Source organism: Eublepharis macularius, chromosome 18 (assembly GCF_028583425.1).
Source record: "Eublepharis macularius isolate TG4126 chromosome 18, MPM_Emac_v1.0, whole genome shotgun sequence".
NCBI lineage: Eukaryota > Metazoa > Chordata > Lepidosauria > Squamata > Eublepharidae > Eublepharis > Eublepharis macularius.
This window is the reverse complement of record NC_072807.1, coordinates 36,342,851-36,360,715: the sequence shown is the minus strand read 5'-3', so window position 1 is coordinate 36,360,715 and position 17,865 is coordinate 36,342,851. Positions and strand designations below refer to the sequence as shown.

The following is a 17,865-nucleotide window of genomic DNA, read 5'->3' as shown; positions in this document are numbered from 1 at the left end:
CTGGACACTTTGGGGAAGATAGATGAGATCCATCTGTGGGGGAAAGGCCTGCTTTGGGGGGGCGGTTCAGGTGAAGAACAGAACTGCTGGAGGGAGATCAGTCCAGAAAATAAAACTGCTTGGCATGGCATTTCAGAGAGGAAGTGGACCAGCAGCCAGGATCAAACCAACGGCCCAAATCTAAAGCCCTGTCCTGTCTCCAACAGTGGCCATTTCAAAAGAAACATACTTTGGAAGAGGGAAAGGTTGACCTCTGGAGGGGTGTGTAGAAAGAGACCCAAAACAGAACAATAGCCTCCGTGATCCTGAAGAATGGGTTGAAATGGTGGCCCAGGGACAAAGGAACACTGCGTCAGCACTTCCAAGGAAGTTGGGGGCTTTTATGTCTGATCTTCCATCAAGATTCGTTCATACAAACACCGGACACCGCAGCAACTAACTAACTAACTAACTAACTAACTAACTAACTAACTAACTGGAGTTTCCAGCCAGCGTTTTACTCTTCCAGACACTCAAAAAGTTTATCAAGGCAGTAGCATTAAATATTTTCATGCCGTTGATTATATCATTGTTGTTGCTAGTCCTGTTTATTGTTATGTGTTTTTATAGAAACCATTACATGGACAGTTTTTATCCCACCCTTTCTCAAAGGAGCTCCAAGCAGCATACAAAGCTCTCCCTTCCTTATGCTAGTTTCACAACAGCCCAGCGAGGTAGATTAGCCTGACAGAGAGTAACTGGCCCAGGTCATCTGGCGAGCATCACGGCTGAGTCCTAGCTTGAATCTGGGCCTATCCAAAAAACTAGGTCGTGAAACCTTACTAAGCAAAAATACACCAATAAATTTTATATTAAAGTCATTTGTATGTGTAATAATTTATGCAATTTTACGTGTAAAAAATTATGCAAAAGCATCAATATACCATTGGACCCATTTAATATAAAATTTATTGGTGTATTTTTTGCTTAATAAGGTTTCACGACATAGTTTTTTGGATAGCTTGTTCTCGTGATATTCTCCTTTGTTTTGCTTTGAATCCGGGCCTCCCAGCTCTGGTCATTCTCCCCGCAAATACTTGCCCAGGGCTGTTTTCAAACAGAACCAACCAAGTTGCAAACCATTAATGCAGCATAAATAGCACGGGACAGAATGCAAGCGTCGTATATTATACCACTTAAAAGAACACAGGAGAGCCTGAAAAAAGAAACCAGCACAGCACGGAATTATCACAGACCAATTCAAATTCATGGAGATCAGCAACACAGATAAGATCGTCCCTCCAGAGCCATCAAACACCTCCCTGAACAACGTTTTATCGGGTTTTCTAAGCGCAAAGAAAGAGACAAGAAGGCCAGGAAGTGAATTTCACAAACACAAATATTGCTTAGAAAGATCTACTCCCTGGTGTCCGCTCCCATGTACTGTGTGACTTTCGAGACCTACAGTGCAATCTTAAGCAGAGGTAACTTCAGTCTACTGAAATCATTGGGCTTAGACTGGAGTAACTCTGCTTAGGATTGCACTGCTCGAGAGGTCCTTATTGACCATAACTGGAGACTGTCTTTCCTTTGGCCCATCTCTGCTGATACAGAACTTAAAACCGAGATAAAGTCCCATCCAAAGACGGAGAGGACGGCAGCTGGTAGGAACAGTAACGTCAGAAAGTGATAAACTATGGGAGTGATGGGACTTTGAGTGAACTGTCATTGAATCAAGTCCGGAGGTTAGATCCAGACGACACCTTCTGCTAGCAGGTTTCAGGGGGGTAGGCTGAGTCCAGTTGCACCTTAGAGATTTCCAAGGTATGAACTTTCGAGAGTCAGAGCTTCCTTCATCGGAAGAGACTCATTGGAACAAAGCGCACCGCTTTCTGGGGCACTGATGCTACATGCAGCTGTGGCACAGCAGACAGCGCCTTGGGCTGATGTAGCGCACAGTGGAATCATCTGCTTGAACATAATGTGCAATGCCACTCTGATTAATTTAATCAAGAAATTGCGTTCCAAAGACACGCTTGGACTTCCAGTGGCAGGTCTAGCAAAGCCAACACGGTATAGAGGTTAGAGTGTTGGGCTAGGACAGGGGTGGCCAAACTGTGGTTCAGGAGCCACAAGTGGCTCTTCTATACATATCATGCGGCTCCTGGAAGTCTCTGAGCATTGCTGTGACTGTAAAGTTTATTTTATTTTAGTATATTTCCCTTTCTTTCTTTCTTTCTTTCTTTCTTTCTTTCTTTCTTTCTTTCTTTCTTTCTTTCTTTCTTTCTTTCTTTCTTTCTTTCTTTCTTTCTTTCTTTCTTTCTATGACTTTCCCTCCCTTCCATTCCATCTTTCCTTCTTTCTTTCCATGTCTTTCATATTTTCAGTAAAAATATTGGGGTTGCCAGGTCTGACTCAGAAAATACCTGAGGACTTTGGGGGTGGAGCCAGGAGACTTTGGGGGTTGTGTCTAGCAAGGGTGTGACATCACTTTTGTGATATCACTTCCAAATCAAAGGTCAGGGGATGGTTCTTCCCAAGCCCCACCCCCTTCCAATGATGTCATTTCCCACATGCTGCACCAAAACCCCACCCCTTCCTGTGATGTCACTTTCAGGACACTCCCCCAAACCTGTCTCCTTCTCTGCAGTCACTTCAGTGCATCCTGTCTTGTGGCTCTCAAACATCTGACATTTATTCTACGTGGCTCTTACATTAAGCGAGTTTGGCCACCCCTGGGCTAGGACATGGGATGCCCAGATTCGAGTCCCTTCTTTGCCATGGAAACTGGGTCACACACTCTCAGCCTAACGTCCCTCTCAGAGTTGTGAGGATACAATGGAGGGGGGGGGGACAACGATGTAAGCTGCTTTGGTTCCCCCTTGGGGAAAAATTGGGGGATTAAGTGAAACAAACAAATTACAACTTGCCAAACAAATACAACTTGCCAAACCAAATGCCAGCCCCCGCCTAGTTTCCCCACAATTTTGCAATTTGGAGGGGGGGCGGGGAAGCAAAGAGATAACAGAAGCCTGGATTTTACATTCAGGTGGGTAGCCTGTGTTGGTCTGCAGGAGAACAGCAAGACTGGAAATCTGACAAAGGGAGCTTTGACTCTCAAAAGGAGTTAGCCGGGTTAGTCTGTAGTTGCAAAATAGTAAAGAGTCCCGTAGCACCTTTAGGACTAACCAACTTTATTGTAACGTAAGCTTTCGAGAACCACAGCTTTCTTCGTCAAATTCATGCCGAAGAGAGCTGTAGTTCTCGAAAGCTTATGCTACAATAAAACTGGTTAGACTTTAAGGTGCTACGGGACTCTTTGCTAAAGTGCTACTGGATTCAAATCCCACTCTTCTGATTTTTACAGCCAGCCAAGGAAGCAAGCCATCTCCAAGTTGGGAAATTCCTGGACATTTTGTGTGTGTGTGTGTGTGTGTGTGTGAGAGAGAGAGAGAGAAAGAGAGAGAGAGAGAGAGAGAAACCTGGGCAGGGTTTGGGGAGGGAAAGGACCTCAGCATGGCATAATTTCATACAGTCCACCCTCCAAAGGGTAGACTCTAATAATAATAATAATAACATACAATAATAATAACATACTTTGTAAACCTCTCTGAGTGGGCATTAAGTTGTCCCGAAGGGGCGGTATATAAATCGAATGTTGTTGCTGCTGCTGCTGTTGTTAAAGCAGTCATTTTCTCCAGGCGAAAAGATCCCTGTGGCCTGGAGATCAGTTCTAATTCCGGGAGATCTCCAGCCACCACCTGGAGGCTGGCAGCCCTAATTGGAGATGGGGGGAGAGTGAGGGAGGCCCCCCCTCTGGCCCTAGGCTGATCATTCCCGTTCAATTATGAGCCTTTTTCCGCCCAGCTCCAAAACTAGGCGGGGGGGGGGGATCTGATGGGGCCAACTCCGGGCGGTGGCCGGCCAGTTGAATGGCCGGGAAGGCGGATGATGGATGGGGCGAGCGCTGTGGGGCAGGAAGAAGGAAAGCTGTGGGTGAGTGATGGATGGGTGGGTTGGAGGGGGGGCAGCAGATGGATGGATAGATGGGAGGCTGGAAGGGGGGGGGCGGAGGAGAGCGGTCCACTGCCTCGCCCGGCTCACAAGGTGCGCGCTCAGAAGCGCAGAGGCTGCCTGGCTGCCGGTTCTCTGCCTGCCCTGCTCGGATCGCCGCTGCCCAGCCATGCCCAACTTCGCTGGCACCTGGAAAATGAAAAGCAGCGAGAATTTCGACGAGCTCCTGAAAGTCCTGGGTAAGGGGGCAGCCGCAGCCCGGGAGCGCAACGGGGGTTCTTCTTACCTTTGCTTGGCTTTGCAAAGGTGCGAGGCGGGCGGTGGGCTTACTCGTGAGTAAGTGCCGCTGGGGGACCGGGGGGGGGCGTTACTTACGGCAGGAACGCGCAAAATGTTGCAGCCCAGGGTTGATTTGGAGAGAAGCGGCATGGGCTTTACTCCCAAGTAAAGGTTCACGAGCATGCATAAGATCCTCCAACTATGCAGCTTGAGCCAGTATTCCTTTACTCGCCACGAAATGCAACGGGGTCCTTCTTACCGACTGCAGGTTTGGAAGTATTAACTGTAAATAAGAAGAATATGAAAATAATAATAATTATTGTCGTCACTATTTGTGTCCTGCTATTCCTTGATGGGGCCAAAGGACAGAAGTGCGTGCGTGTGAAATAGTATTGTTTTTATAATAGGGTCAATTCAGTAAATGGTGGGTGGTATAAAAGGGGGGGACTGTATTTTAAGAACACAGGATTATTTTTGGAGGGGTGACAAAATTTGAACCCTACTTTTGCTCTTCGCCCCTCCCTTCTTGGTGGGGAGCTGCTATTTTAAAGTACCCCTTGTTTTATTCTCTAGCTCATATTCCAAATCCGGACCCACTAGCATTTTATGCCCCCCCTATCCCCCCCCCTACACAGATGGCCTCAGAACTGGTCAGCGCTAGGTACAAAGGCAGAGCTCCTAAGGAAGAAAACCTAAGCGTTTGTGGTGTGTGTGTGAATTGTTTTTGAGAGCCTTTTATTGCATGGCTAAGCACACCCCACCTGCTCTGCACCCCCCCCCCCCCCCATTGACCAGAGCACCTGCTGCTAATCCAGCTGCGCCCGGCTCAGAAGCATCAGGAAAAAGAAAAGAAAATCCATATATCTAAAGAGCTGAAGCAGACAGGCTATCCTGAACCATCAACATCAGGTAGCCACTCCAGCTCTTTAAAACACTGGCTTTTTAGCCCACCGTCCTGCAATTTTTTGCTGTTCCTAAAAATTCAGGGTAGCCTTCACACCATTTTATCCTTATTTATTTTCTAGACCCGGTAGACCCCTTTCCAAAACTTCTTCAAAGCCACATACAAGTAACATTCAACCCTCCTAAACATCCAACAAACCCTAAAACCATCGACACCATGTTCAAACCACAGTTGTCAAACTGAACAAGGAATTTAAGATAGTTTCAGGTGGGTAGCCATGTTAGTCTGCAGTCGAAGAATAAGATCTGGGCCCAATAGCACCTGAAAGACGAACTAGATTTCCAAGAAGGTATGAGCTTCTCAGAGTCAAAGCTCCCTTCGTCAAATACCTTTGATTCTCGAAAGCTCACACCTTGGAAATCTAGTTGATCTTTAAGGTACTATCGGACCCAGCTCTTACTCTAAGGAATTTAAGAACTCACTGGAGGTGTACAATAAGTGGGTTGTGTGAAAGCTCAAAGAACAACTCAGAATGAAACTGCATTATCAAGTAAAAGCTCTGGAAGCCTGGAAGATTTCCACACCTGTCAAAGGAAAAATGCCGAATCTCTCAGGACAAAGTAGTAGCCCAGGGTCAACTGGATCGCCTTTACAGGGTTTGCAAAGTTTACTGCATTACGGAAATATCTCATCAACTTCCACCCACAGGTAACAGACATTAGATAATCCATTTTATCCTCACCACAGTCATCTGGTGTAGGCTAGGCTCCCAGAGCTTCATAAAGGTAAAGTGGATATGAAGTTGGTTTTCAGTGGCCCCGCATTAGCCCATACACTACACTGCCTCTTGGGCCAAAGGACTTAGGGGTGGGACAGCCAAATATCATGTGTGGGGGGGTGTCATGACTCCTTCCTTTGTCTTTGCCCAGGTGTCAATGCCATGCTCCGGAAAGTGGCCGTGGCAGCCGCCTCCAAGCCCCACGTGGAGATCCGCCAAGACGGGGACCAGTTCTACATCAAAACCTCTACCACCGTACGTACCACCGAGATCAACTTCAAAGTAGGGGAGAGTTTCGAGGAAGAGACGGTGGATGGCCGAAAATGCCGGGTAAGAAATGGTCCTTTGAAATTCACATCCATCCAGTGGCATTCTGCCACTGAAAATTCCCACTCAAATATCCTCAGGATTGGTATAGCGTTGGTCAATGTCTGTTTTTATAAAGAGATGGTTCTGTTTTTTACAGAACTTTGTGAAAACGATATATCGGAACAACCTAGTTCTATAGGACTCCAAAGAGCAAAATATAACTAGTGTGTCCCTAAAAACCATAGCTCACAAATCCTGATGCATCTCGATCCCGAATGTGTAGCACTACCTGTCACATCACTAGGAGATTTGGTGCAGAGATTCCTTATGCCGTTGGTGCGTGCTTGCCTGAAGTTCATAATTCACACAGAACGTGTATAACAACACATTTCTGGAACAAAACCATGCATAAAAATCTGCACATGTCTCAATACATTTGCAGTTCTATAGCTGAGCAGAATTTAGAATCCTTTTTTAAAAACTGCATTAAAAAAAGGAGAGACACTCGCCAACAGTCCCTCGGAAGTTTGAACAGGAAGATATTTAAACCTTGCCACTTTTTCAATGCCAGCACAGGGTATTGTATGTAACAGCTGTCAGAAACTTTAGGAGTTTAACAGTAAATATCCTGAATATTTTGAAAAGCTAGAGATCTGAGAAACTCTAAGGGAATTGAACAAACAAGGTAATATCCTATACAGAACTGAGGAGGAAAATAGTAAAGAGTCCAGTAGCACCTTAAAGGCGAATCAACTTTATTGGAGCATAAGCTTTCGAAAATCACAGTTCTCTTCGTTAGATGCATCTGACGAAGAGAGCTGTGGTTCTCCAAAGCTTATGCTACAATAAAGTTGATTCGTCTTTAATGTGCTACTGGACTCTTTACTATTTGGCTGCTACAGACTAACACGGCTAACTCCTCTGGATCTAAGAACTGAGGAGGGCAAGTTGGAAATTTCCCCCCATCCCCGTCTCTCTTTCCAGAATTCTCAAAGCTCTCAAGGGCTTGTGAAAGACAATTTTTCCTCTTCCCCTTTTGTGCTTTAAATAATACTCAAATTGTCTCAATATTCTGTGCTCTCGGGACATAGTTAGCCTCCATTAGCCCTATTTTAAGGGTCCCCCCCTTTTGTTTGGTCAGTTTACAAAGTTATATTTTTCTGCATACGTAGGGAGTCCCCCAACTACGTGGAGACTCCTACTGTGTATGTTGGTGGTCCCTCTCTGAGGCTTTTCTCTTAGCTCTGGTGAAAAAAACAGAATAAAGCCCTCGGGGCAGGTGACTTGTCACAGCTGTGCTTCGTTCAGCTCCCAGCAGACCATTGGAGCAGATTAACGTTGCCATAGTGGTAAATAACACCTCTTTTAAAAAAAAAAATTAGAGACCCAGCATTCTTGAAACGGCAATGAAATACGGGTCAGATGTTTCTTATGTCCTACTTAAAGGCTTGGAAACTGATTTCGGAGAGATCTCAGTTTTTATTCCAGGGGGAAATCAGTGCATTAAACCCTTCGCTGATCTGGACAGCTCTAATCCGAATCCTCTTTTACTCTGGGGGAAAAAAAGCTTTGTCTATTCAAGCTGCTATAGATCTATGTGTTTCCAAGGTGCTTTGTTTCTCTCTCTCTTCCTTCTGAAGTGGCCAAGGTAGGGAGTCCATGCCTTAGCACCAGAATTGGATTTTGCAACCCTCAAAAAGAATCTGGGTCCTCTGAATCTCCAGAATGGGTCATAGCCTTCCAAATGCAAAGTACCCTGTCCATTAGGACGATACCCGTCCCTCTCCGCTCACCCACCCAACTCTACCTCCTTGGTTCTATCCATCACTTCCTTTTCATCTCTCCTTTAGAGTCTGGCACTCCCCCCCCCTTCCTCTTTTTTTTTTGCAGAGTCGAGAGGTAAAAATATGACCCTGTAGAAAAGATCTGGGCACTCAAGAGGATGTTTGCTTTTATTGTTTCCATGTTTTGCTAGATTTTTGAGCGTGGTGGTCCCTGCCCCCCCATTCATGTATTTATTGCATTATTGCTAGCAGATATATGTCTTATGTGGCTACACCACTGGGCATTGGTAATAATGATACTCGCAACTGTGGGATTTAGTGGAGGGAATCTATAGGAAGGCCAGCCCCATCTACAGTGCAGCAGAGCGAAAATCTTTGGATGTAAACCAGTTGGTTTCCTGATCATCCTAAAAACAGCAATCCAGAGCTCCACGTGTGCAAGGGATTCCCATTTCTCACTAGGACAGACGGAGCTTCTATTGCTGCACCTAGCAATGAGGGAAACCCCATTTGCACACATGATTCAGACCAGCCTGACCACAACTATTATATGGAAGTAAACCACACTTTTGTTATTATGGTAACTATCCGCCCTGAGCTCGCTGATGCAGGGAGGGCGGAATATAAATGTAATAAATTAAATTAAATTAATTTAATATCAGTCTTGAACCTTATGCACTCTAAAATAAGCACCCCCAAGCTGAATAGCATTTTTGTAGTTTTGTGTAGTGGTTACGAGCAGCAGGACTCTAATCTGGAGAACCAGGTTTGATTCCCCACTCCTCCGCTTGAAGCCAGCTGGGTGACCTTGGGCCAGTCACAGTTCTCTCAGAGCTCTCTCAGCCCCACCCACCTCACAGGGTGATTGTTGTGGGGATGATAACAACATACTTTGTAAACCGCTCTAAGTGGGTGTTAAGTTGTCCTGAAGGACGGTATATAAATTGAATGTTATGTTGTTATTATTATTCTTTCCATTATTCTTTCCAAGGAAGGCAATTGCACTTCAGGATTTTTGGCCTGGGGACTGAGAAAGACTCTGGAAAGACAGCATAACTACCCACCCACCCCAACCAAATCAATAAATTGCTGGCACAGAAACCAGATTAGAATTTTCTTCCACTTAACCTGAGTAAGAATTCTAGCTGTAAGCTACCAAGTCCCAGTTGCAAAAAGGTCATTTGAGGCTCAACTCCAGATCGTGATTCATGAATGCCCCCTCCCAAAGAAAGATATGCTTTGGCTGCATGTTCTGAATAAAAAAGAAACTTAAGTGGCATAAAAGAGCTCAGCAATGTGATGTTGGCAAATGGCCTTTCAAAGCCTATGCTTGCCACAGTTCCCTTGAGTACAGGGGCTGGGGGCGGGGGGCGGGGAGCTGAGAGGTGCTTCATTTCCCCTCCCCAATTCCCCCCTGAAAAATCTCCCTGACCCTACCTTGCCAAGCACGCAGGGAATCCGTTTGCCTTGTAACATGTAATTTTGCTCTTCACCGAAAGCTTCTTGCACATCCCTCTCCAATTTTCACCTTGTACTCACTTTTTTTTTGAGGGAGGTGAAAAACCCTTTAACCTGACGGGTCATTTGCTTTGCCTGATGTGTGACTCTTCTTGGCGGAACAAAGACCTGCCGTGCCAATTTGGTAAAGTCTTCTTCCATGACTCTATGGCAAGGCAGTTAGGGTTAGAGAAATGTCCTAGCCTGAGGCTAAAGACAGGCCGCCACGTTCAAGATCCATTTGTACATGCCATTTTCAGCACTCTGGAGCACCTCTCCTGCTCTTTGCACATAAGAGGGGAAACACAACTTGTCACGAGGTTGATATTTCCTTCATCATAAATGCTAACAGCATTTCTATGGGGGCAAGAGGAAGGGCCCCTTTTGACTCTCTGCAAAGATTATGCACTGAGGATCAGGGGACCCGATTGGGCAAAGCACTGCACAGGATAAGGGCGATAGTGAGGAGAATCTGGTGTGACCCCCTCCCCCCCTTACGCAAGCAGAAAACCACGTGGAATTTGCCTCACTCTAGTTGCAGCCACAAAAGTGGTTGCTGATACTCATCTGTACTCCAAAGGTACATTCCAGCCACATCCAGAGAGGCTGGAAAACCATTTGCAACTGTGCACCTTACCCCAATGTGCCTACACACCAAGCTACAAGTGATGAATGACACTTGCCTGGCAAGTGAACAGACTCACGTGTATTCCTCCCTGTTCACTTGCCATTCACTTGCTCTCCAAGCAAAAGCCAAGCTACAAGTAATGCCTTACACAGGTTGGACACTTGTCAGCTTTCCTCAAGTTTTGATGGGAAATGTAGGCGTTCTGGTCTTGTAGCTTGGCTCCATTTAATTGAAGTTTACAGAAATCCCTCCCCCCCCCCAACACACAGCAGAGGAGAAGGGGGGTGCCCAGTAAGAACCTGATGCCTGCACTCCCTTCCCGACCGCGTGTTCTCCCTCCCATAGACTGCTGCTCTGTAAACTTCAATTCAATGGAGAGCCAAGCTGCAAGACCAGGATGCCTACATTTCCCATCAAAACTTGAGGGAAGCTGACAAGTGTCCAACCTGTGTCAGGCATCACTTGTAGCTTGGCTCTCAGTCTTGGTTGCACACGTGGAAGCTTGCTTATGCCCATAACACAGACTTCTTCAGCCGCTCCAGTACTAGGAAAATACTTGTACTATTGACTTTACATCCCTGGGCTGCTGAGTTAATTTTCCTCCTCGTTAGCGACCTCTTATTTCTCCTTGGCTGCTGCAGTTATGCTCTTTAAAATCAGAAGGAGCTTATCGTCCGCACCGCAGGCTGGAACACAGGCTGGAACAGAGCATCCTCTCTGCCTTATGCTTGTGAAGAGATAATCAGCCCTGCTAAACTGTGTTTTCTTGGGGGGTGGCCGGTGTGTGTGTGTGTGTGTGCTTTCGGCTTGCAGAGTTTAGCCACTTGGGAGAACGAAAATAAGATCTACTGCAAGCAAACACTTCTGGAGGGTGATGGCCCCAAAACATATTGGACGCGGGAACTGGCTGGCGACGAGCTGATTTTGGTAAGAACTTTACGGTCTCTCTGGGCTGCCCAGGGCCAGTTTCCCCTGTTATGCTATTATTAATGGGGAAAACGCTCTGTTTTCTGGGGAGTAGAAAACGTTAAAGCTTCTTAAACAAAACACGTTGTGCTTGCTAATAGGTTGGCGCAGGTTGACGTAGGAAGTCACACAAGCGCTGCATCATGGTGTTTGAGTTCTGAACATGCGTAGAAGTGCAGCCCATTGTTCCCATTCATGTGGCTAGATTTCCCGCCTAGCCGGTGTGGCCTACCATACTGGCAAGGTAGGCACCTGGATAGCCCAGGAACGGACCTAGTAATGCCTGTCCCGTGTTCTGGGTCCTCCGTCCCAATTATAGCTCCGCTTCCAGACCAGCATTAATTGGAAAGTTAGGGCCAAGCTACAAGTGACGAATGACACTTGAACGGCAAGTGGATCGCATGGAGGGCAAGTGAACAGGGAGAAATACACTTGCTGTTCAAGTGTCATTCGTCACTTGTAGCTTGGCCCTTAGTGCATCATTAAAGAGGCACTAACTCTGCTTACAAAATCCACTGGGTAACGTCTGCACAGACATTGCAAGGGATATCTGTCTCCCACTCCCCTCTTTTCAAGCCTATGTGGTATACTGGTTAAGAGTGTCAAACTAGGATCTGGGAGACCCAGGTTTGAGTCTCCACTCTCTCTGGGTGGCCTTGGGCCAGTCACACGCGCTCTCAGCCTAAGCTACGTCCTAGGGTTGTGGTAAGGATAACTACAGGAGAGGAAAATCAAAAAGAGTCCAGTAGCACCTTTAAGACTAACCAACTTTATTGTAGCATAAGCTTTCGAGAACCACAGCTCTCTTCGTCAGATGCATGGAATAACGTGCATCTGACGAAGAGAACTGTGATTCTCGAAAGCTTATGCTACAATAAAGTTGGTTAGTCTTAAAGGTGCTACTGGACTCTTTTTGATTTTGCTACTACAGACTAACACGGCTAACTCCTCTGGATACAGGAGAGGAGAACAATATAAACTGCTTTGGGTTCCCGTTGGAGACAGATGGGATGCTGCCAAGAGGGTTGTGCTATGCTTCCTCTTGAGTAAATTTCCAGGGAAGGGACAGCCAACCACGATGACCTATGAAGGATTCAAACGGCATGCGGTTATAACCTAGGCACAGCAACATAGTGCTTCAAGCAGGGCTTGGTCCCCCTTTGAGCCATTTGACACAATGTAAGCTTGGAGTACTGGAATTAGAGCAGGCCTACCTTGACCATAATTCCATAATAGTAAAGAGTCCAGGAGCATCTTTAAAACTAACCAACTTTATTGTAGCATAAGCTTTCGAAAACCACAGCTCTCTTCGTCAGAGGCATCTGACGAAGAGAGGTGTGGTTCTCGAAAGCTTATGCTACAATAAAGTTGGTTAGCAGTCTTAAAGGTGCTACTGGACTACTATTTTGTAACTACAGACTAACACGGGTAACTCCTCTGGATCTATGATCACGGAAAGCGCGTTATTCCATAGAGTCAGAAGTGTATCCAGTGGGTGACATATGACACTCATATACAACTTCTGTTGTACAACTTGGAACCAGACAGCATGTAACCCACAAAGATGATTATTCTTGTTTTGTCGAAGGCTTTCACGGCCGGAGAACGATGGTTGTTGTGGGTTTTCTGGGCTGTATTGCTGTGGTCTTGGCATTGTAGTTCCTAACATTTCGCCAGCAGCTGTGGCTGGCATCTTCAGAGGTGTAGCACCTCTGAAGATGCTACACCTCTGCTACACCTCTGAAGATGCCAGCCACAGCTGCTGGCGAAACGTCAGGAACTACAATGCCAAGACCACGGCAATACAGCCCGGAAAACCCACAACAACCATCATTATTCTTGTTAAACATAATTCTGCCCCAGCACTAGCACCTTTAAGCACAGAGTTCACAACTTCAGCTCATAGACTTTTTAAAAAAGTTGTATCACTTTTTAAACTTAAATGTCAACTCCGTTCATCCAATTTGCACCACGCACTCTAATTTTAGCCAGATTTCAAATTGCAACAGAGTGCTATGCCCTAGACAAGTCTTTGAAAATAGCAACTCATCTCCCCCCAACCCCGCCCGTATTTTATATCACAAATGCTTCAAAGCGGAGGAAGGGGTTTCTCCTTTTTCCTTTCCTGATGAAAGCAAAGGTTATTTTTAAAACAGCCTCAAACCAAATTTTGTACAGTTCACAGATCTCACCGGGGGAGACGGAGATCTCTGAACCAATTATCACTGCAGCCAAAGATCAGAACTTTGAGGAGGTTTGAAAGCAAAGGTTTGCAAGCTCTGTCCTCTCCCCGGAAAAAAAAAATCCTGCCACAACTGATTAAAACCCGGGCGCTGTGGGGGGAATGGATGAATGAATGAACATTTTTTTAAATGATGTTGCTGAATTGTGAAATTGAACACGGCAGGTGAGAAAGCTCAACATCTAGTTTGGGAGCTAACACATAGCTTTGATCTCAAGAGGCCGTGTCTTTTCCTCTTAAGACGTGCTTTCAATAGAACCTTTACTCCATTGCATATTATTTTTTTGTCAGCCATATAATTTTGTCCTAACATGGAGGGGCCCGCATTCTACTAGGGAAGGAAGGAATGGCCGTAAAAGTCACTCCTCTCTGTTCCCTTCAGCTCTCTTTTGGGGAGACACAGATTTATTAAACTTATTTTCAAATCATTTATTATTTACTTTAAAATATTTCCTTCAGAGCCACGTTGCATGCAAGGTCTGTTACCTTCTCCGTGGTTGAGCTGTGGAACTATGCTACAGCTGTTGAGTGCACTTAAAAAGAGTATTTGTTATTCCCGAACACAAGTTAAATGCAACGAGAAATATAGGCAAGAGGGAAGATGAGGCACAGGTCCGAACAGCAGCTTCTAACTCAGTATACTCCTCTTTTTCTGTGAGAGTGGAAGGAGGCAAGCCTAGATCACTGACTCATGCAGAGACTCAACAACCAGCCTCCTCCTCTGAGTTTCTGCTGCTAATTTGCATTAGGAACAATGGAATGACCCAATCATATCCACTGTGGCCAAATTACAAGCCTTGACATTGGCTGATTGGACTGAACCTTGCAGACACCTCTGCTTATAGATACTTGGCAAGCCTTTAATTTCTTTCTCAGAGTCCACTAGTTTGGGAACTGCAGAGTTAGACCACCTTCCTCCACCAGAACCATAAGGGGCTTCACATTGCTTCTGCCTCTTTTCCTTTCTAGACTTTCGGTGCCGATGATGTTGTATGCACAAGAATTTACATACGAGAGTGAAAGATGCCAGCTACCATCTCGCTGTCAGGGGATAAAGAGAAGGATTAACTGGCAGATGTGGTGGGGGGAGAAAATCCTGCATGGTAAAATATCTGTGGGGCCTGTCTTGAGAGCAGCTCCAACGTGACCACACGTTCCCTCTTGAGTCCCTCTTCGTCATCTCATACCTCTTGTTTTGATTCCATACCCTGTTAGAACTGTTTCTCTCTCTCTCTCTCCCCTTCCCCATTTGCTTTGTAGTTACAAATTTGTACGATTCGATTGATAATTAAATTGAATGGATATCATTCCCAGCTATGTTTTTAAGGTGGCTTCTTCATTTTTCACATGGAAGAGTGCAGCGGTGCCCACAAATCATGAAGTCCAAAGCTATCTGGTTGCTACCATTCCCCTCTTCCCACTGGTCTCCGTCGCTTGTTTCACCATCAACCTTGGAAGCCATTTCCTATCAAGTACATTTCACCACGCTTGAAATACCCATGAGTGGGGCCTGGCAAATTAAGGGGCAGGGTCTACAGAAAACACCTTTGATGGGATGGATTCTCAGATAACAGCGACTCACAAAACACAGTTTAATGCCTGGACCACTAAAATGTTGGCGAGCCAACAGCTTACTCGCACCCAAAGCTTTGAAAAGGCTCAGGTGGAGAGAATCCCCATCATAATATAGCATTGCCATAGTGGCCCCTGCAAGAGCTCTTCCCCATGCCCCTCTTCAAGTCTTCAGCTAGGTTTTGACACAAATGGGAAGAGATGGTGTATCAGAAATCTATAAATATTACACACAAAAAAGCCCAGAGTTCATCTAACCCAGAGTCATGTTGCCAATACTGGCCAGCCAGAGTTCTAAGAAGCCCAAAAGCAGGACAACTGCCGTCTATCAATATATCCCTAGAATCTGTCAGTCAGGGGTAAACTGCCTCTGTAAATGGAAGTTCCATTTAGCTATCACAGTGAATAGCCGTTGATAAGGCATATTCTCCCTGGAAGTTTGTCTAATCCCCTTGTATGGTCATCTAAACCAGTAGCTGCGACTACAATTTGCGGCAGTACGTTCCACAATAATTGGGCATGGTGTAAAGTAGTATTTTCTGTTAAGAACATCCAACTAACTCATGGCATTGGTTAGTGAAAATGCTTTTGGAAAGCTACTGTCTCAACAGCTTGCAGAGTTTTCACTTCTTATCTAAATGAGAGCATGTCTTGCGTGTGGAATGCTTCACACCAAGCATCTCCGGTTGAAAGGATCAGGTAGCAGTTGGTGTAAGAGAGCCTTTCCTAAGACCTTGGAGACCCAATGCCAGTTAGAGTAGACAATGGTGATCATGATAGACCAACGATCTACTTCCAGGCAGCTTCATGTGGATTTCCTGGGGCTCTTCCTCAATCAGCTTTGCACATCAAGAGGATCAGGGTCCACCCCCTGGCATCTCCAGTTTAAAAGATCGAGATATTAAAAGCACACCCTTCCACACAGGTAAAACTAGTGATTTTTGCAAACAGGATGTTCGGGACAAAACCCAACTTGCCTTGCTCAAAATGCCCACGTTTCCTGCGCAACGACACTGTGCGACATTGATGATTGGTCTGTGATTTAATGCGGGCAGGAGTCTGACTTCGTGCCTGCCCCACTGGCAGAATTCACAAGGACAGCTGTCTGACTAGCTGCTGCTGGCTCACAGTTTACCGGCTCGCCTTGATGATGTCCGTCCCAGGATCATTCCAGGCCGTCCGGTGTCTAAATTTTAAGTCAACAGCCACAAAAAGAGAAAAGGGTCCCAACAAAGCCAATTACCACCAAGGGCAAGATGCCCTAGGAACCCAATAAATCAATAAGTTATTTACTCAAAATATTATTATTCGTGTCTTGCTCACCATGTGAATAAAAGATATACAATCAGTCAAATTTTTACAATGTGTACATATACAATTACATAAATACACACATATGTCCCATAATAGCTGCAAAGAGACAATGATAATTCTATAACTTCTTATACAAATTTGCTGGAGTAATGACAGTTCTTGGAATGATTCTTCCTCGTGTCCTCACACTCCAAATATGTGGTGATGCCAACAGGATGGTCAGTATAAGGTAAGTGTTCAAAAACAGCAATGTCAGAAGAGCCTGATAGGATCCCTCTGGATCTCCAGGTAGGTGGCAACGAGCCCGCCAGCTTAGAGTTGCTCGTTTCGGTTTCCCTTCATCCTGGCCTCCTCTATGCACATAATAGTCCTAGTCACACTCTCCAGATAGAAACTTTCCAATTCCAATCAACGCTAATTTACAGCAGGTGACTTATTGATTTATTGGGTTCCTAGGGCATCTTGCCCTTGGTGGTAATTAAATTTTAAGTCAATTAGTTGGGCAGCCATGGGAAAGCAGTACGGGGATGAGGTGAAATTTTCAACAGGATATAGAACGAATCCGAATGCTCGATTCAAGCATTCACAGGTACCACCAGCAATTTACAACCAATCTGAGATGCAAGCAGATAAAACGCTTGCATGTTACAGTGTAAAAAACATTTGGTTTGCTCAAAGGTTCTGTGGAAACGACAATTTGAAAATACACGGAATAGACTATTCAACACCTAAAGACCTTCTTCTTTACAACAACGGGCACAGTGCCGAAGCGTAGGATGTTGGAAACCTATTCCTCAAAATGAAAGCTTGAGAATTGTTTCCTCGGAGGCTTCTATATCCCATATATTTGTGTACTGTGTGGGCTCCCTGAACGGCTTGACTTTTTTTAGGGCAACGTGCCTCTCCATCTACTTTTGACCCCCAATCCCTCATGAGCGAGCAGCTCTTCTCAACTAATTTCAAACAATACCTCACGCTAAACACTCATAACAGACCCACTGGCCTGTTAAATTAAGTTTGGATCCATTCAGAGTATGTTAATTTTATGAATACTTTGGACTAAGCAATTACGATCTTTTCGCCCGAAGCTTGCTGACCTAATTAGGGGGTGGGGGGCACTTAGCCAGGTTTTTATTGTTTCATGGGTTGAGCAAAACTAGAAAAAGGGTGAGGTTGAAAATGCGTGGGAGCTGGGATTTGGAAATGCCTCTGGTGGGCAAGACATTAACGGGCATACAACAATCTGATTAAATAGCAAACATGAGAATCTTGGCTTCACATCATACGCATGAGCACGGGCTGACATATTATTATGTGGCAGTTGGTGTTTACACACAGGATGGCAACTCAGCATCCACTACAATCCCCCCTTTGCTGTCCGTGTGGCTGCTATAAAAAGGCCCTGTGTGACCTCTTTCATCAACAGACGACCTCAGTTTTATGCCCAGAGCAAAAGAAGACAGCTTGCAGAATGCTCTCTGGCATTCGCCGGGTTGGAATCTGACGAGTTTCCTCCTTTGATTGGCACCCAAATGAGGCTGTAAGCCAGTGGATGGAGGATGAGCCAAGGGCAATAGTTAGAACGCATCACAAGCCACT

General features: G+C 45.5%; 1 protein-coding gene across 1 annotated transcript; it reads left to right on the top strand.

The window, feature by feature from the left end:
- The first annotated feature begins 4,147 nt into the window (after positions 1–4,147).
- On the top strand, positions 4,148–14,433 carry CRABP1 (cellular retinoic acid binding protein 1). Its single transcript, XM_055002921.1, has 4 exons — positions 4,148–4,232; positions 6,106–6,284; positions 10,986–11,099; positions 14,350–14,433. Exons 1-4 carry the CDS (start codon positions 4,163–4,165, stop codon positions 14,398–14,400), a joined length of 414 nt encoding a protein of 137 aa, XP_054858896.1. The 5' UTR covers positions 4,148–4,162; the 3' UTR covers positions 14,401–14,433.
- Positions 14,434–17,865: the final 3,432 nt, after the last annotated feature.